We start from the raw sequence: 18,596 nt of genomic DNA on the forward strand, positions 1-18,596 counted from the left end.
CCCCAGAGGAAGGTATGGTCAAACACCACAGTCATTAAAAGTAGCTTTTAGTGACTATTTTGCTCCTGCTGAAATCAGCCCCGACAGCTAATGCTTCAGTGCAGTAGCTCATACTCCAAGTCTGTCACCCTGAGCTAAACAGCACCCAGCAGCAGTTAGGAAATGAACTGCTTTCTCCTTGGCACTGCAGACACCACTGAGCTGTGGTCAGTAACAGATAACGAACCTTTACCCATTTCCAGTGTTGAAAAGACCAGAGAGATAACAGTGCATACTGCATTTTTGAAGCTTTTTTTCTCTAAAGCTTCAGCCATTACAGAACTAAAGCTAACAATTCTGAGTTAAGGGGAGAAAGACCTGCTGAGTATCAGAGCATTGCCAGAAGTGTTCCTTTCTGTACCTTTGTGCTGGTGTAGTGCAAGGAGCACAAATACCTTTTGTGTAAAATGGTCATTTCCGCTCACTGTTTGTTCATTTGTTTATTAGCCAAAGTAACACACCCACAACCAACACAGCCAGACCCTGGTTTTAGAAAACTAGCAAATATTAAAAAGTTCCGCTTAATAGCATGTGTCCCCCACACCCAGTTTTAAAATTACACCGTAAGTTCAGACTCAAGGATACCACAAAGACATTGTCAGAGGCCCAACTGGCACGGCATTTCAGATTCTTCACACCCCCCCCCCCAACTTCATGTTGCTGCATAATCACTTATCTGGGCTAAACTACAGAAACTGGGATGTCACTGTTTATACTTCCAGCCTCTTATCTACTCTTTTTAGAAAAACCAGATATTCTTGAGTTTAAACGGCCTGAGCGCAAGGCAAGTGCTTTGACCCTGCCCGAGGGTAGAAGCGTGTCCCGAGAGCTGTGGGTGCCAGCAGAAGGAGGCTCTTGCAGTTCACAGCTCTCCCCCTTGCCGAGCTGCCAGCCAGCTCTGGAAGCGGGCGGATTCTGCCCAGCAGAATCTGCAGTACAGAAATGCCCCAAAAGACCCAAATACTGACAAGGTCAGGTTTCTGTTTCCATGAGCAACTCAATCCAGTTGGAGCTCACACCTGCAGTAACTGTGGTAAAGGACACTACTTGGGTACAAAAAATAATCATACAGCAAGGTTTGGGAGCTTAGAAAGGAATAAATTAGGGACCAGACTGACAGAACTTCTCGGGCCTGTCCCCCCACTGAACTGCAGGTGCCCGTTTGTCCCAGACAGTCCCTGTTTTGTCTCTACCTCGGGGGAGAGATTCCTCTACAGGTCGGTCCTTCTGCCCCCCCGCTACTACAGGCTACAAAGGAGGCTGGCCAGGAGAGCAGTGCCAGAACTCCGGGTCCCAGCAATGTGGAGAAGAGTAAGGACTGCGCCTGCTTGTTAAAACTGACAGCATGTGAGCCAGTCTTGGATAGAGAGACTGTTTTTTTTTCTTCTGAAAAAAACAGGCAGCTAACTTTCCTGCTAAGGAAGATCATCATCAGGGAATTGCTAACCACCCGGTAGCACTTAATTTTCAGGGGAGACTTCAGCATTAGATCTCATTTTGAAAACTGAAAAAGGCAATTAACACTGCCTTTAACCAGTTCATCCAGTAACATCCTAACACCAGACATCGCAGGGAGAAAAGGGAGGGGTTCTGGAGGGGAGAGGGGCCGTAGGCCAACTCCATCCTCTCCCCTCTGCGAGCAGTTTCACACCAGTATCCCCTCCGCTGCTAGGACGATTTAAAGGACACTTCACCAACCATGCTATTGAAGCCCTCCTTTCCCAGAGTTGTCTTCAGCGTTGGTCTGACCAGAGGCAAACCCTTCGGACCGGTTAGTGCGGACGGCTGCTGGACTCCAGGTGGGAGCGTTTGCCGGCCGCTAGCACGCTGCCGCTCTCTGCTTGTTCGGGGAACGGGCGCTTGTAGGTCCGACCGTGTCCGTTCATCGCCCCTCGCTGCCACTTGCAGATGTCTCCGTTTAGGATGTCTTGAATGTGCTGCACTATGAGGTTGATAGCAACTGCAGGAATGGGAAACAGAACACGTAGGCTTTCTTGGCCGAGCCATCTAGAAAATGTGGAGCATCCCGCCCTGTCCAACCCACATTTTAACAACAAGCCCTTAAATGAAACTATGCCTGCCCTCTGCAGTGAGGTCAGACCTCGACAGAAACCAGCAACTGCCAAGAGCAGCTTTAATGCTGGCGTCCTGCTTTGCATCTCCCGTCGCGCGTCGCTTTTTCCAGCCCTGCACAGGTCATCCCGGTCAGGCTCCAAGCAGCTCCCTCCCCTGCAGCCCTCCAGCAAACCCCCTTTCCTCAGATGCAGGCAAACAAGGCCATGGTGTGCCACCTGCTCTCTTCCCAGCCCCCAAGGTGGTCTCCCCAGAGAAACCAGAGAGAGAACCGCACTCCCATTTACCCATGTTGTCAACTCCTCGGGGGATGATCACATCTGCGTACTTCTTTGTCTGCAAAACAGAAATGGCCGTGGAGACTTAACGGAAAAAGCCAGCTTTACTCTAGGAAGAAGCTACCAAACGCCAGAAAGCTGAGGGCAGCGATGGAGGGGTTTCTGTGCTCTGGGAGCGCAAGGTAGAGCTCTCTGTCCTGGTAACGCCTAAACGAATTGAGAAGTCACACTGGCTACCGCGCACTGGAGTTAGGGTCGGGGCTCGCGCTTGCAGCCCCTTTGCAGGTCGGAGCAGCAGGCCAAGCGTGGAGCACTTGGTTTTACGCTGCTGGAGAGCACGCTGCCTTCGGATGGGCCGCCCGCTCCGAGGCCGAGGTCTGCTTGCTGGTTCTGATCAGCATTTCGCAAACCGCTGCTAAACCTCTGCCAAGAGCCAAGGTACCCAGCGTGCGTGTGAAATTCCTTCCTGCCTCTGGTGACATCTTATTGATTTTTACCACCACAGAACCCCTGTTGGGTTTTTTTCTCCCACCACTTACAAAAAGGCTGGCAAATTCAGCATTCCTCATGAGCACTTTTACAGTCCCAGAACTGCTTTGATCTAGAGCAAGAGGTGCCGGAGCAAGCCTTTTCCATCTTACTGAATCCACATTCAGGATTTTGTTCTCAAAGGGGTTTTTTTTACAAATTAATTTGATTAGGTGAGCATCTAAATTGGCCCTGCATTATATGGGGTAGCAAGCAGACGCTGTAACGGTCTGCCCCAGGTCTTCACCGGTGATCCCTGCAGAGAGCGGATCTGCTGGGAACCACGCTGCTCTGTCTTCCCGCAAGACTTCAGAATAAATGCAGAGTGGGAGTGTTTCAGTCAAAGGGACCCAGGCTGAAACAGCCACGGCAGCGAGAAAACCCGTGCAGCCTCTAGGGATTTCCACGGCGCTTTGCCAAGCAGAAGCGAACGACTGGTTAAGTTCCGTGAACAAGCAGCTTGTAAGGGTTAAACAGAAGAGGCAGAGGGGAGAGCGTGGGACTGGTGAAACACAGCTACCAAAAGCCACCACTGCTGCATCTGCCGGGCAGCTTGTCCCCAGGTGACCCTGCCCCTCCTCTCCTCCCCCCAAAAAAACCCACAAATCAAATCAGTGAAACATTTCGTACCGGTAAGCAGAACTCCTCAAAGGCAGGCTTGACGAACGTGGTGTACTGGGTGAGGATCTGCTCCAGGTCCCTCCCACGTTTCATATCTCGCAGAACTGGGACGGGGAGATAAAATCCAGAGCTTTACTGCATGGCGGAGGACGGATAAGGACCGGGACCAGGCTGACACTGCCCGTGAGCATTACCTCTGCGGGACAGCCGGACATCAGAGTCCGTGTCGACAAAGAGCCGGAGATGGAACATGTCCCGAATGTCTTGGTTGTAGAAAACCAGGATCCCCTCAAAGAGGACAACATCAGCAGGATAGACCACCGTCGTCTCTGCCAGCCTGCCAGGCAACACCGCCCCGAGCACGCTGTTCGACGGGCCTCGCAGCACGGCCCCAGGCGCGGCTGGAGCCATCCATGCGCACCCCCACTGCTGCAGGAAACCAAAGCCTACCTGGAATGGGTCACAAAGTCATATGTTGGCACCTCAACCGTCTTCCCCTCAATGATGCTCTTCAGGGTCGTATGCATCAAGTCGTTATCAAAAGCGTCTGCACGAGGAAGGTTTAGAGAGGAAGATGCTCAGGTGCTGCTGTATCCAATGTTCTGCTCGGATTTTCTAGACCCGGAGGAAAAACTCTGTCCGGTGTTACACCAGGAAAAAAGGAATTTCCAGCTTACTCTTTCCTGCCAGCTGCACCCCAGCGCTCCCCGCCCAAGCTGTGGCTGCTGTACTCCATGACGGAGGTACGGAAGGGAGAACCTGCCGCCTACAACCAACCGCAGCGCAGTGAACTTGGGAACCCAGATGTGAAGCTGCTAATTGTTCACCCTTACCAAACCGCTGACTAACGGTGTAGTTTTGTGCAGCTCTCTCAGCCCGTTAGCCGAGGGGGATTTAGAGAGCCTCAGCCATCCTCGGTGCCGCTCGCTGCCGGCCCGGCGAGCTGACAGCAGGCCCGACGCTCGGCCAAGGCAGGGGCTGCCCGCGCCGCCCCAGCACGGCACCAGCCACGGACAAGACGCACTGGGAGAGGCCTGGCCGACGGTGGAGCTCGTTATGGGGCTGAGGGCGAGGGTTCAGAGCAGGGCGCACGCTCGTCTCCCCGCATCGCTCTCCGCAACGGCAGCTTCCCTGGTGGTGTCAGACAGACGGAGTCACGGAATCCCAAGCATGGTGGGGGTTGGAAGGGCCCTCTGTGGGTCACCCAGTCCAACCCCTGCCGAAGCAGGGTCACCCACAGCAGGCTGCACAGGACCGCGTCCAGGCGGGTCTTGAATATCTCCAGAGAAGCAGACAGACAGACAGACAGACACCCCCCCCGCGCTGGGGCCGGGCCCGCAGCCGCCTCACCCGGGTGGTCGAAGTTGTACTGGCCCTTCAGCGCCTTGGCCTGCTGCTCGGCCGTCAGGACGCGGTAGAAGCTGTCCTGGCTGAGGATGAGGACCTGCCGCTGCCGCCGCTCCACCGCGTCCTGCCCCAGCAGCTCCATGATCTTGGCGCAGACTGTGGACTGGGGGGGCGGGGGGGGGGGTCAGGACGAGCCGAGCGGCCGCCCGCGCCCGGCCGGGCCCCGGGGGGAGGAGGAGGAGGAAGAGGAGGAGGAGGAGGGGATGGGGTCTCACCTTGCCGCTGGCCGTGCCGCCGCTGACGCCGATGAGGAAGGGCTTGGGCCGCGGCCGCTCGGGCTCGGCGCCGCCGGCGGAGGCCATCGCGGGAACTGCGGGGCGGCCGTGGCGCGGGGCCCGACGGGAGGTGTAGTGCGGGGGCGGGGCCGCGGGGCGGGGCCTCGGATCGGGGCGGGACCACTGGGAGGGGCGGGGACATGGGGCGGGGCCTCGTGGAGGGGAGGGGCCTCGTGGAGGGGAGGGGCCTCCGGCCTCACGTGCGCTGAGCGCGTCCGGTCTCAGCCCCGGGGCGGGCGGGAGCGGGGAGGGGGAGGGGCGGGGGGACTGCCCCCCATCCCACGCGCAGCTGCCCCCCGCGAGGGCGCAGGGCCACACGCGTGTGTGAGGCCCGCGCGGGGCAGCGCGCGAGCTGCGTGACACGACGTTGCCAGCCCGGGGGGGGGAACGCCCGCGGGGTCCCGGCCCCGGCCCCACCCGGGAGCGGCCGCGCAGCCGCCACCGCCGGTCAATGATTAACGCGCCCGGCCCCGCCGTGCTGCGCTCCCGGCCGGCGGCGCGGGGCCGGGCGGGGGCCGGGGGCCGCGGCGGGGCCGGAGCGGGGCAGGGGGGGTGGGGGGAGCCGGGTCCCGAGGGTGCGGCATCGGGAACCCCGCGGGCAGCGACGTGAGTGGGGCCGGGGTGGGGGGCGCGGGGGTCTGCGGCGGGGGCGGCGGGTGGGGGGGTTAGCGCTCGCCTGCTCCCGCGGAGAGCCCGGCCCGGCCCCGCGCTCGGAGCCTGTCACGGGGCGGGGGGCCCGTCCCGTCCCCGCACCGGTCGCGGGGGGGGTGTGTGAGGGGAGGACACGGCGGGGCAGCCCACGGCCTCCCTGTCCCCGTAGGCCTCTCCGCGGGATGGAGGGCGATGCAGCGGCCGAGGGAGCGGAGCGGGGGGGCGGCACCGGGGCGGCCGGGGGGCTCCCTGGCTCCGGCCCCGGCGGGGACCCCCCCACGGCCCGCGGGGACGGACCCACGGCGGCGGCGGCGGTCACCAACGCGGCCTTCGAGGGGGACCCGCCGCCCTACTCCCCCCCGGACCCCCGCAGCCTTCACCTCCTCTACCCGCCCTTCCCCAACGGCTTCTCCCAGCAAGCGCCCGTCGTCTGCCAGCCGGGGCCGGGGCCGGGGTCCTTCCCCTCCCCGGGCATCCCCCCCCCGGGCATCCCACCTGCCCCCCTGCCCTACAGCACCGTAAGTACCCCACCCCCACCCCGCTCTGCAGCGGGGTCTCCCCTTCTCCCCCCTCCCGCGTTCGTGGGGTCCTAGGGGCACCTCGAGCACCACAGCCCGGGGGTGCGGGGGGGCCGTGCAGCCCTGACCCCTCCCCCCCCCCCCCCCCCCCCCGGTGTCGCAGTACAACGGGCAGCTGAGCACCGGGCCGTCGCCCGCTGGGCATGGGCAGCGCCCGCCCAAGGACTACATGGTGGAGTCGGTGCTGGTGACCGTCTTCTGCTGCCTGCTCACCGGGGTCATCGCCCTCGTCTACTCCCACGAGGTAACGACGGCGCGGTCCTCGCTGGTGCTGAACCCACCCGGGGCCTCGGTTCCCCCCTCCCGGTGCTGTGGGTCTTTTCTAACCTCTCCCCTTCTTCTACCTCCACGCCAGACCCGGGCTGCGCTCGTCCGCGGGGACATGGCCCAGGCCAGCGTGGCCTCCAGAAAGGCCCAGTCGCTGGTGCTCTTCAGCCTCCTCTTCGGGCTGTTCGCCTCCGTCAGCTGGGTCATCTACGTCCTGGTGGCCCTGTACCTATGACGGGGACCCCCAGCCCCGGCGCGGGGGGCATGGGCAGGTGGAGCATCTCCGGGGCTGCCGCGGGAAACGGGTGACACCGAAGCATCACCGATGGGTGACCACAAAGCGTTATCGGGGCCGAGCGGCTGCGTCCGTCCGTTGCGGTGGGGCGAGGAGCCGCTGTGGAGCCGCGCGTGCCTCCGCCTGCCCGCTCTCAGCCCCGCAAACCGCAGCGTGGGGAGGGGAACCTGGAGCACGGCGATGCCGGCGCTGTGTCCCGCCGGAGCCGGCTCCGGGCGAGGAGCCGCGTGCGGGATCCGGCTGTGCGGCGGGATGTCCAGTCCCGTTACCGCGGGCCGTCGCTCGGCGATGCGAAGCGGGACTCCATCGCAGGGGGAGCGTCTTGCAGCGCCGGGGCTGGAGACGGAGCGCGCGGCTGAGGCGCAACAGGGAGGCCGAGGTGTGCAGCCGCTGCTCTGGGCGTGCGAGGAGCCCTCACCAGTAATTAACGATGCAGACCCAGGGATTTGGCTTCTGCGGTAATTCTGCGCACACACACGCACACGCACGCTGCATCGCCGCCTTCTTGCTGCTTCCAGATTGAAATAAAATACCGGTGTGGCCAAAGCTGCTGGTTTCTCTGCACACCAGGGATCTTCCCCCCGCCCTGTGTCTTCTGTCCACCACAAAATTCAGGGTAAATTCTCTGGTAATCGGTCGAATCAGGTTTTTCTCCAGAAGCAGGTGGGCCCCTGGGGGAGACCCTGGGGAATGGGAGGCTGCAGCGGCCCAGGCCCAGGGCGGCCGCTCGCAGAGCTGCCATGGGGAAGGGGAGGACGAGCCCCGTGCCCACACGTCGAGCTGGGCTGCAGCCTGCCCGGTGCTGGCCCCGACTCTGCTCACAGCCACGCTCGCGTCTGCCGGCTGGAGGCTCTGGCAGGGATGCAGCCCCCCGCGCTTTGCCGGGCCGGTGGGATGCAGCCCTGTGCTGGGTCCGTGTCTGTGCATCCCCCACCTGAGCCGGCCGATGCCGAGTCTTTCTGGAGGAATTCTGAACCCTGTCCAGGACTGAAATAGCTCAGGAGCGTGCTCAGCCACCCTGGGGTTATTTATAGCCCTCGGCCGCCCGGCCCGGCACGCGGCCGCTGCGTGGGCCAGGCTGTGGGCGAGCACGTGCCAAGCAACGCACGATTTGGGGAGCAGAAACAGGGGAGCAGGGACATCAGTGCTGGGAGGAAGGTGGCGGGAGCAGAGATCCCCCCTCCAAGTGTAGGGCTTGTACCGGGGGCGAGACCGTCCCGCTGGGAGGTAAGGAGATTTATAGGGGAAAAATAACAGGGCAGAGGACAACCCCGAGGGGCACGTGAGAAAACACGAGGCCACACCAGCGCCAGAAGTGGATTCGATTGTCACTTTAATCCACAGACTGCTGCATGCACTGTAAACAGGATCATCAGGCGGGTTTGGTATCGGTGTTTATTTGTCTGGAATATAAAAGTTACAGGTCTGAAATGTTCGCAGGAAGATGCCACCATCGGGACTGGGTTAGTGATAAATCTACAATAAAACTGAGGAGCTGGGGGTGGGGGAGAGCCCGGGAGCACGGCAGGGGGCTGGTGACCGGGGGCATCGCCTCTCCCCGCTCCCTGCCCCGTGTGCGGAGGGGACCGAGACCCCTCCCGCCCCCCCAAAAAGAGAGGGGACAGTCTCGAGGACGCTGCCCGCAAGACACGCGAACGCGCTCACGGCCGCTCTTGCAAAGGGCTTCTCGTCTGGGCTTCTGCTCCCCAGGGGTGCTGCTCCTGGAGGGGGGGGGGGGTGTCTCTGGTCAGCAAGCCTGAAGCTGCTCCGGGCGAGGAGACCCTTCTTTCGGGTCCCTCCAGCCCTGCGAGCTGGGCCCGAGTTCGGACATGAGGACTGCGCTGCGGTCGGGGCACGGCCCTCAGCTGGGGGTGGCTGCAGAGCCGAGGGAAGGAGCGGTGGAAAGCCAGGGCCTCGGCCCCTCCGCGCTGGCCGAGCTGCTGCGGCCGTGCCGCCCTCCTGTCCCCACGCCGCCGGCTGAGCCTTCAGCTTTCAGGGGGGCTGGTGGAGAGCAGGGACTGGACCCCCCTTTGGTGCTGAGGGCTCGTGGTCTGAAGAACCTGGGAGCAGCTCCCGGAGGAGCTGAGCGTCCCGGCGGGGCCGAGGACAAGGTGCACCCTCCCATCCCCCTGCAGCAGCGAGCCCCAGCCACGGGCGCTGCACCCCATGGGGAGAGCAGCGCCAAGGGCTGCGGCTTCTGAGCTACCACCACGCACGATGCTCCCAGAAACAGCCCACACCACAGCACGGCGGCCACGGGGAAGCCTGCGCTGGGCTCAGGGGTGTATTTGCCTTTTCACAGTCTCATCATGTCGGGTCTTTTTTAAAAATCCTACATACAAAGGAAAACACACGCACTGCTCCCTGCGTGGAGGCCCAGGAAGCCTCTGGGGATTGCAAAGCCTTGGCTGGACACGACAGATGGCTCCAATGCCCTTAGTGCCATAAAAATAAACCAGTTTTGAAGTGTTCTGGCTCGGACGCTGCGTTTCGGCGCAGGAAGATCGTGCTGGGGCTGCACAAGCCCGTGTTGGAGCCCACACTCCCCTCCCCCAGAGGAAGCTCACGAGGCAGGGGGATCTCTCCACGCTTCAGCATCTGGCCACCGTGCGAGTCCTGTGCCTAAATCTTCAGGAAAATAATCGAGCTGGGTACAAGCCTGTGACAGGGACAACGCCGCGGTCGCTCCCTCCTGCCGCCGGCCAGGCCGGGCTGCCGTCCGCAGGGAGCCCGCTACGGCTTTGCAAGCTGTTTGTAGAGGGAAGTGCTCGCAACTCTGATTCACCCAGAACAAACAGAGAGGCTTTAGCAAACACGGAGCTGCTATTGAGAAATAAGTTAAGGATGCTCTGCAAAACACCCCGTCGGTATTCCTTGTGAGCCGCTGCCCTAAAACCACAGGACTTCGTCAGACAGAGCTCTTACAAACCTGTGACAACGCGACACGGTGCCGAGAAAGGCCTCGCACGGCTGCTAAAACCCACGGCGTAGGCTCAGCCCCACGCTGTGAACCATCGGGTGAGGGCAGAGCGCAACGACGTGAAGCGGCCCGGCCGGGGCTGCGCTGGGGAGGACGCGGAGAGGGGACGGAGGGGCTGAGTAAGGCACACCGAACAGACTGGGGCGAACGCTGCGTGTGTGGGGAAGGAGACCCCTGCCTCGCTGCTCCGTGCCGGGCTGTCCCTGCCCTGCTGGGGACAGGGACCTGCTGGGGCTCCGGCCGAGGCGCAGGTCACAAAGCACAGCACCGAGGGTCAGCCAGATGGGGACCCCCTGGAAAAACCATTTGGCAACAGAGAGAGGAGGGAGGAGCGGGGCGGAGGAGATGGGGCGGCTCGGCTGGGCGCTGGGCTCCTTCCCGGTTCCCATTTCTGACCCCCAAGAGGGACCCGCACCCGCTCCGCAGCCAGCGCCCACGCAGCCGCCCCCAGCCTCCTTTCTTCCAGCACTTGGAACAACATCGTCACTGGTTGTGAATTTTTATACATACTGTTTTGCACTTTTCTTTTTTTCCTATAAACCCATCGGTATTCAGACATGCATCAAAAAAACCCCCAATGGATTCTAAATACTATTATTTACAGTCTGGTATACTACAGCATTTACTGTGCAAAAGCTAGTACCATCACTAAAAGATACGGGTTCACCGGACCAGCGAACCGCAGTACCTCGGGTAGTCAACGTGTCCAGGGTTCGGAGGGATTAAATAACGAGATCTGAGAGGAGGAGGGGGATACGATGACTGGAGAGGGCGGGTCCCTGCCCACATTTTCAGTGCCTCTTCCATATCTACGACCGGTGCCTTCCTCCCACGAAGAAGGCGCCGGAGATGTGGGGTAAACCAAAGACCCCTGTAAACACAAGCAGCTCTCTGAAAGCAGAGCTCCTCCGGCAGGCAGCGGGAGACTCTTCCATCCCCGTCTCCTAGGGATGAACACGTTTCGAGGTGGCACTGCAGAGGAGACTCAAACCCTTGGCTCCCACGGCTGCTGCCTGCTGAACACCACTCCGGAGACAAGTCTGTGGGTGCCGAGCTCTTGCTGATCCTCCTTTGCAGATGAAAACAAAAGCCCGGGTATTCCCGGCTGCAATCGGCCAGCAAACCAGCAACACGCCTGCCGGGGACCCTCCTTCCACTAAGCTCTCTCCCCGGGTTTAAAGCTGATTCATGGCACAGAGGGACGGGGGGAGGAGGAGGAGGGCGAGTGCAGCGAGCACCGGCTGATCTCTGCCCGGCGCAGTCACTGCTCGGCTGCTGCGAGCGCCCGGCGCTCACACCCCCAGGGATCGCTGCCAGCTGGGAGGGAGGGTGCGTCGTCCAGTAACAGGTACAAACATCGAATTCCAGTCTCATAGCTGCCCTCGGCGCGTCTGCGGAGCAATTCTCCTCGCTCGCACGACTCCTCCTCCTAGGTTTTCTCTTCTCGGTCTGTTTTCCGCCTTGTAATGTTCCGAGGTTTGATTTTGAGGGACAGTTCCCACAAGGCCTCCTCAGCCAGGTGGTCGCTGAAGTCGTTGAAGAATGACACTATGTCGTCGTTCCTTTTGATGTCGTAATGTCTGGAAAACCAGGGAGCAGGGCAGCAGTTAAAAAGGGGCTACCTGGGGACCTCTCCCAGCTTTGCGCCGCCCCAGCCCCGCTCTAAGGAACACCCAGCGCGGTGGGCTCTGCACTACCCGAGCCCAACGCTCGTGCCTGTGGCGTGACGCCGCAAAGGGGAAAGAACATCATGCCCACCGCTGAGCTGGGGAATAAAAACAGACCCTGTCATGGTGAATTTGGCCATTAGATCTGCTGCCTCTGCTGCAAGACAGCACTGAAGGAAACTCTCCATGATCTAGGGAACATAGGGAACAGCAACATCTGGAGGAAAAACTGTTGTGTGAAAGAGTAGTGGGAAAACTTGGCTGCACTGGATCTCAAAACTAAGCCCTCACAACTTTTAGTCCCATCTAACCTAGCGAGGGAAGGAGACTGTGACCAGAGCCTTGTCGTTCCCAGGCCTCCTCATATCTCCATCACGATGCTTTGACTGTAAACTCCCTCGCCTTTCCCCAGGGCTCATGTGCCCCAGCCATGACCCCCACCCCCATCCCCACCAGGATGCCTCCAAGCTGGCTCTGACCCCCCTGTTGCCGCACTTACACTTGTTGGAAGCACCTCATGCTGTCCAGGATGTTAAACTGCTGCCAGCGCTTGGAAAAGTTCACTTTGCTGTCAATGTAATCAGGGTTTCCCAGGTGAACAAAGGTCAGGTCCTGCAGAATCAGGCCTCTGAAGGAGAGAAAGGGGCAGCAGGCCAGGGAGTAGGCAAACAGGTACAGAGGTTAGTCACACAGGGCAGCCAAAAGGCAGCCAGACGCCATCTAACAGCCTCCCACTGCAGCCACCACCAGCACGGCAACTCCAAACTAGAGGGAAACGTTCCCCCAGCAGCAGATCCGAAGGTGCTGGGGTGCAAGGTGCCCGCCACACACAACTGGGGCATGCCGGGGCACGCCCAGGGCACAAGGTTGCTCTTCCACCCTCCGTGGAAAGGACCAGGCTGGAAGCAGGTCGTGATGGGAGTCACCTGCCGGGGTTAAACCTTCCTTCCAGTTTCATGCGAGAGAGTTTTCCTAGCAAGGGGGTCTGCGCTCCCTTCCTCGCTCGGCCTGCCCTACTCAGCCATGTCTGGGCACAGTCCTGCTGTGCCAGACGAGATGCCACGCACCTATGCAACCTCCTCCTACAGAACTCTTTTGATGGAAGAAAGCAAGACCAGGAGACGGTTTACTGGTGTAAACCCAGAGCAAATCTGGTATCTAGATCAGAAGGCCCTTACAGAGAAGGGCAACGGCTTCAGCCTTTCGTCTAGAAACGGGATGAAGCAGCACATTTGACCAGGCAGACTCCTCATTTACCAGCTCTTGCCATCAGCAGGACCAGAGCTGTTGCAGAGGAGCAAGCAGCAGCTTGGACCTGTGGGATCCACTGCAACTCATGGCAAAATTTGTGCTTCTGTGCACAGACCCCAAAGAAAATGCAGTTAAAAAGCACCAACTAAAGATCCAGTTGCTTGATCTTTCCTTTGCCCTAGTCAACTCACAAAAGCCTTCTTTACAAAAAGATAGCTGCCACCCTGCCCACCTCTGCTAGAGCACAAATTGCTCCTGAGAGGGCATGTGGGTTGATGCGGTGCTTTGCCGTCTTATTCTAGAGGTAGGATGAAAGGCAGGTGCTGAGCTGAGCAGATGCTGCTGAGAAATCCCTGAAGGAACCATTTGAATATGCAGAAGTAATGGCAGAGGAAAAGGAACGACCAACTCACAGGTAAGGTATGCAGGGAGGCTCCACATCAGCCAGAGCTGCTCGGTAGGCGCGGAAGGACGAGGAGCTGTCGATCAGCGTGCAGTACTCAGCCAGGCCCTGCAGAACACAGAGCCCACGGTGGCACCGCTGCCACAAACCACTTTGCTGTATAACCTCTCCCCAGAGAGCTACGCAGGCCGGGGAGTTAATGCCACCCTGCAAACACCTCCAACTTATTTACTCGGCCTGACCCCGAGTGCGCACGCACAGGGCCTTGCTGCATTCAGCCTCACCAAGCCTTTGGTTTGCAGGGAGGAAGAGGAGGCTATTCTCACCCAGGACTGCAGCTGTCAGACTGCCCAGCCATGCTGCAGGCTTCCAGCGCTGTGGCGTGATACCCGCTGGAGAGCAGTTCTCTGCCACCCCTCCACCCCGGGACGCTGCCGAGCCGTTAAAACCACCCAGCTGTTTCGTACCGTAACCACAGTCATCTCTTTCCCCTAAAGACGACAGCCCTCACAGCTCCTCACCTCTGAGGTTTGTTTCTGCCACTCCAGTCTTCGGATGGGTGCAGAATCCAGTGCAGAAAGAATGGCCAGGTAGGAATTAAAATTATTCAGCTTTCGTAAGTGCTGGGAAGAAGGAGAACATACCAGTTACTCTGGAGATCTGAACAGCCTTCTAGCATCCAACAGCTCTACCAACCAGAAGGTCCCCCTCCTCTGCTCCCTGACGGAGCAGTGGGTATGAGTCACAGCAAGAGCCAAGCTGATACCTTCATAATCTTTATGAATTTAAGGAGCAGCCTCTCTCGGTCTTGGGCTTTCTCTTGTAGCATAATTATTGAACGGACCCTGGAAGAACAGACAGAAAAAAACCTAGAAAGATAAACCCACTTAAACACATCTCAGATTCCTTCTTGTTTCATTTACAAAACTGCTAACTAATAAGGGTGGACCAACAATACTGAAAAGTTCATGATGCTTCCAACTTAAATGGAGCGCTCTCACTCACAACAAAGAATAATTTCAAGGAGGACTACACTAACCCTTCACAGAGTGCATTTATTTGCAAGGGGAATGTTTGTTTGAAGGGCTCGATGGTATTGACAGTAATTCCTCCAGGCTACAGTGTGCTCCAAAACCCTCCTGATTTTCTTTCTCTTGTGTTCTGGGGTCTTTAATAAGTGCCCTGCATCTGCTTCCTGGCCAAAAATACACGTTACCCGCTTGTAACAAAGGAACCAGTGCACAGTTCAGTGCCATGGTTGCTCCTTACCAGTAGGACATGTTATTAAAGTGCTCTGTGAACTGTGTAAGGTTGGGGCTCTTCTCTTCATTTTGCTCCTTTGCCCAAAGCAAAACTTCTGGTATCTGTCGAGGAAGAAGTGGAGAGGGGTGGGAAAATGCCACACATTAAAATAGAAATTCTGCCTCAAGATTCCCGGCCACAGTCTGTGTTGCAGCCGCTTGCTGACACAAGCTCAGCTGTCTCCTTCCACCCAACAGGTGTGCTTGGAGAGCGGGCAGGGAATACCAGGGATTGCAGAGCCTTTGCGTTCAAATCTCTGCCACCGCCCTCACCCCATCCTCGTCTCCATACCTCAATTTTATAGAAGAGTTCGGCGTCTAGGAGGGTCAGCTGCTCGGCTATTTCATGACTGTGGAAATCATGCAAGGTCCCTGGCCTGTAGGAAACCAGCACAAAGTATAAAGGCTAAGAAAATGTGACCTGTTGTCTTCCCTTTCTTGTTTCGGACTGAGAAAATTCTTGTGTCCACAAGCAAGGGATGCCCCGCCTCTCAAAGGACGAAGACATGGTTACACGCATCTTTCCTCACCTGGCTGCCACCCCACGGGCTGCGAGAGGTTTGATGGAATTGGCGTAGCTCAGCATTTTCTTCTGATCCACTTTATCGAGGATGTTCTTGCGTAACACTCTGGCGAGGCTCAGCTCCCCGTTGCAGACCAGCCGGAAGACCAGGTCCATCAGCAGCTTGAGAATCTCCTCTGTCAACTCCACCAAGCTGAGAGAAAGATGGAAAACCCAGGGACTGTGTCAGAGCCACAACTCTGACTGGGCTACAGAGTTTGCATCTCTCCGTACTGAGTCTTGTCACTTTCCTACAAGCAGAACTGACTGACTGAAGTTCCTCCTCCTCCCAGCTCTCCCTTTCTTACAGATTTCTCTTTACCGGTCATTTTAAAATCACTGACCCAGACAGGACACACTGAGAATCTGCCCTTCCAACAGGAGGGTTTAGCACTACAGGTGTCTCGCTGCTCAGGGTAGGGGATTTCAGCTGTCATCATAGATGGCGTTTAAAAAACACATCTTCGTAACTGCCAGGCTCCCGTACTGTTACCGACCCGCACCTCCCATCCCGAAGTGGAGAAGGCAACTCACCACAGCTCATCCACCACTCTCACCAGCACGAAGAAGGTGTTCTTACTGACTCGCTTCTTAAACGTGTCTGGGAAGTGGCAAAACTTCTCATATGTTGGTTGCAAATTAAAGAATCAACTTAATGCAGAATTAACAGCTACCTTGAGGAACATCAGAACAGCGCAGTGTTCTGTACGAACAGTAGATATGAACAGCCACATTTTTTGACTGAAACTTGTGTTCCATTTTCCAGTAGATAAGGGACACCAATATGGCTCTAATTAAGATGGTATTAAGCTGCCACCAGCTGCAGGTAGCAGGGGTGTGAGGAGGTACTTGCACTCTGCAGAACTGATGCTAGAAGAGCCGGTGTACCCTGGAACTGTTCTCTCTAAGGTGGAATTTAATGAGCATCACTCCTCTGCTGTTATCTCCCCCACTGCTCTGTGACACCTGGTCTCAACAGATCTCAGATGTCACCTCTACCTTCCTCACTGCCCAATTTGCTGCAAGGAAAATGGTGTCAGGGGAGAGAGAACAGGTTGAGAAAGCTTCTGCCAGGCGGACAATGGGAAAGAGAAAGAGGTCATCAGCAAGTCAAGCACTGGCAAGGGCCTGCAGGGATGCCCCAGCCAGTATTTTCGCTGACACCGGCTCCACAGTGAGATCTGCTGTTTCCTTGGCTGCGTGGATCCCAGCAGGAGCGAGGGGAGCGGCGGCTCTGCTGCAGATGGCAGTGATGAGCTGCGACGCAGGACAGGGTGACGTCAGGCTCCCTGTGACGCGGGCGTACAGCACCAAAGCCCACGAGGCCTTTGCTCTGCCTGAACAGAGACACTGACCCGCTCAGCTGACGGAGAAGGGAGCTGAGCCAAGGGGAAGGAACTGCAGGCAGGGTGCTCAACAAGAAGCCTCCTCCAAGCTCTGCCAGAAACGCTAACACTCGCCCTGCCATGCAGGGGCCCTCGCCTCGGCAGCAGCTGCAAGCTCACTTCAGAACTGGGAGGCCAAGAGAATATTACCTTCCGTGCTGGATCTCTTGTAACAAAAGAGAGAACAGGTCTTGATGGTTTAGTCATCTCTAGTACTAAACTACGTCTGCCCAAGCAGGCAATCCCCTCAGCCCCTCCAGAAGGCGGCGTGATCCCCACTCTACAAATGAGATATCCCAAGCAATTGACCAGTTCCCCAGTGATGTACAGAAAATTTGAACTGCTCTCCTCTGGCAGAGCTTGCAGGAGACCACTCTCAGGTCCAGCACTCCACCTGGCCTGGACCTGTCCAGGAGCACTTCCCATTTGCAGGATGCAGAGGTGGAGGAAGTCCTGCATTGGACACCTCCAGGACAAGCACATTACTGACTACACTGACAGCAGGCTTTTGACCAAAGAACTTGCCACCAACTCCCTCCACAACGACTGCTAGGCTCTGATTCCTGGTGGGGGTGAACTGCCACTCGTGCAAAAGGATATCTGTACTGCAGCTTCTTGATGAGCTCTTCAGGGGTAATAAATGTCCTGTAGGTAGTCAGAAAGGCTTCACAGTACAGCACCAGATCTGCAGAGAAAGACAAGAAAGCCTCAGCCAACTCCACTGACAGAAAAAGGAAGCTTCTTGTAACGTTTTATCCAGTCTTACAGGAAGAGGACGCGGACACATTTTGACACGGACGGACTTTACAGAAATGCTGTGCTGTTGTTTCTTACCAGCAGATGGACCCTATGGCACAAGAGCAACAGTCAAACTGCCCTGTTCCCCCTGGCCTGGCTCCCATCTGCAGCACTCAGGCTTGCAGTTTCGCTTATGTGACCACCAAAGGGGTCAATGATGAACATCTGTCTGTGGGAAAGGAACTTCCAATATCGGGTCAAGGAAAAATGTGGTTTAGACCTCGACGCTACTTTAAAAAAGAAGATCTGATGGTGAGAGGGGGTGCCTGTTCTCTGTCTTTACTGCTTAGGCAGCACAGAGCCCTGCAGAAAGACATGGTTCCGATCAGGAATGCGTGCGTTTCGACGGTGCTGCAGACCCTCTGCCCTTGCTATGTTCCAGGAAATCTGCCCCAGGACAGCGTAAATAGAAGATTATTTTCAGCCAAAAGAAGAGTAAATTGCACTGCAGAAACTGATGCTACCATGACCATGACCCTGCCACAACATAAGACGCTGACGCAGTGCACGCAGTCAACTTCTGTTCATTACTCTGCAGCAGTGGCTGCTACAGGGCCCAGAATCACAAAAGCTTTGGCCATTGTCATGGGCACAGAGAAGGGAATTTGAAAAAGCAGGAACTGCACACGGTAAAGCTGATTTCAGGTTAAGACTGCAGTACACTTGCTGTCCCAGGCTAGGCTTGGTCACTGTGGGCAGCAGCGGTCAAAGCAGGTATTTATGAGCCCCAGGACAAAGCCAAGCAGCACTGCAGGCAGCACATGCAGTGGGATGGCGGGCGGCCCACTGCCCCTGCCCGGCCCGCTGCAACGGCTGGCCGAGCCTCGTTAGTGCAGACGGGGAGAAAAAGCTTCTGCCCTGCCTGCCCAGGCTAGGCTGTGCACGTCAAGCTTGTTTCAGCCAGGACAGGGATCACCCCACGCCCACGTAACCTCCATTCGTTGCGCGCGGAGGGCGTGGAAGAGCAGGGCACGGCGTGCTAGCTGTGCCTCTCTGCCTGCCGTGCTCCCCTCGGCAGCAGCCCGGCGGAGACGCCGCTTCCTCCTGCTCTTAAATCAGAGCGCGCTGCTGCCTTTTGATTAAAGACAATCAGACATAAGCTCTAAAGCTGGAGGCTGGGTGGTCATGTCAGGGGCGAGTCCTAGGCCTCGTCCAGCTGTAATCCTGCACTCACAGCAAGCACGTGTGGCTGTGAGCACTTAACTGACCGTGGATTTTATTCCTAAAGACCACAAGT

At 57.9% G+C, this 18,596-nt stretch overlaps 3 protein-coding genes across 10 annotated transcripts in view; 1 reads left to right on the forward strand and 2 right to left on the reverse strand.

Annotated features, from left to right (window-relative positions):
* Positions 1–363: 363 nt before the first annotated feature.
* On the reverse strand, positions 364–5,290 carry UCK1 (uridine-cytidine kinase 1). Its single transcript, XM_075439093.1, has 7 exons — positions 5,162–5,290; positions 4,890–5,049; positions 3,990–4,086; positions 3,734–3,876; positions 3,549–3,643; positions 2,400–2,448; positions 364–1,999 (listed from the first exon to the last, which is right to left on the reverse strand). The coding sequence occupies exons 1-7, from the start codon at positions 5,246–5,248 to the stop codon at positions 1,812–1,814; spliced, it is 819 nt and encodes a 272-aa protein (XP_075295208.1). The 5' UTR covers positions 5,249–5,290; the 3' UTR covers positions 364–1,811.
* A 467-nt stretch (positions 5,291–5,757) lies between these two features.
* PRRT1B (proline rich transmembrane protein 1B) lies at positions 5,758–7,558 on the forward strand. Its single transcript, XM_075439391.1, has 4 exons — positions 5,758–5,827; positions 6,042–6,390; positions 6,554–6,694; positions 6,806–7,558. Exons 2-4 carry the CDS (start codon positions 6,055–6,057, stop codon positions 6,950–6,952), a joined length of 624 nt encoding a protein of 207 aa, XP_075295506.1. The 5' UTR covers positions 5,758–5,827; positions 6,042–6,054; the 3' UTR covers positions 6,953–7,558.
* A 2,917-nt stretch (positions 7,559–10,475) lies between these two features.
* RAPGEF1 (Rap guanine nucleotide exchange factor 1) overlaps positions 10,476–18,596 on the reverse strand; it is an 86,751-nt gene continuing 78,630 nt past the window's right edge. For all 8 annotated transcript variants that reach the window (XM_075439424.1, XM_075439423.1, XM_075439421.1 and 5 more), the window contains 10 exons: positions 17,158–17,246; positions 15,711–15,799; positions 15,145–15,330; positions 14,907–14,991; positions 14,583–14,677; positions 14,080–14,158; positions 13,835–13,936; positions 13,324–13,421; positions 12,159–12,287; positions 10,476–11,572 (listed from right to left, as the gene is read on the reverse strand). In XM_075439424.1, coding sequence (XP_075295539.1) covers positions 11,422–11,572; positions 12,159–12,287; positions 13,324–13,421; positions 13,835–13,936; positions 14,080–14,158; positions 14,583–14,677; positions 14,907–14,991; positions 15,145–15,330; positions 15,711–15,799; positions 17,158–17,246 — 1,103 coding nt within the window. In that variant the 3' untranslated portion in view covers positions 10,476–11,421. The remainder of the gene's footprint in view (positions 11,573–12,158; positions 12,288–13,323; positions 13,422–13,834; positions 13,937–14,079; positions 14,159–14,582; positions 14,678–14,906; positions 14,992–15,144; positions 15,331–15,710; positions 15,800–17,157; positions 17,247–18,596) is intronic.

The sequence above is a fragment of the Opisthocomus hoazin genome, chromosome 19, assembly GCF_030867145.1.
Source record: "Opisthocomus hoazin isolate bOpiHoa1 chromosome 19, bOpiHoa1.hap1, whole genome shotgun sequence".
NCBI lineage: Eukaryota > Metazoa > Chordata > Aves > Opisthocomiformes > Opisthocomidae > Opisthocomus > Opisthocomus hoazin.

Excerpts from the sequence above, each read along its gene's own strand:
- PRRT1B (XM_075439391.1), top strand. The coding sequence starts at position 6,055 with ATGGAGGGCGATGCAGCGGCCGAGGGAGCGGAGCGGGGGGGCGGCACC. Across the intron at positions 6,391-6,553 it reads CCCCCCTGCCCTACAGCACC|TACAACGGGCAGCTGAGCAC; the intron begins GTAAGTACCCCA and ends CCGGTGTCGCAG. Across the intron at positions 6,695-6,805 it reads CCCTCGTCTACTCCCACGAG|ACCCGGGCTGCGCTCGTCCG; the intron begins GTAACGACGGCG and ends CCTCCACGCCAG.
- UCK1 (XM_075439093.1), bottom strand. The coding sequence starts at position 5,248 with ATGGCCTCCGCCGGCGGCGCCGAGCCCGAGCGGCCGCGGCCCAAGCCC. Across the intron at positions 3,877-3,989 it reads GACTTTGTGACCCATTCCAG|GCTGGCAGAGACGACGGTGG; the intron begins GTAGGCTTTGGT and ends GTTGCCTGGCAG. Across the intron at positions 2,449-3,548 it reads TTGAGGAGTTCTGCTTACCG|ACAAAGAAGTACGCAGATGT; the intron begins GTACGAAATGTT and ends TCTGTTTTGCAG.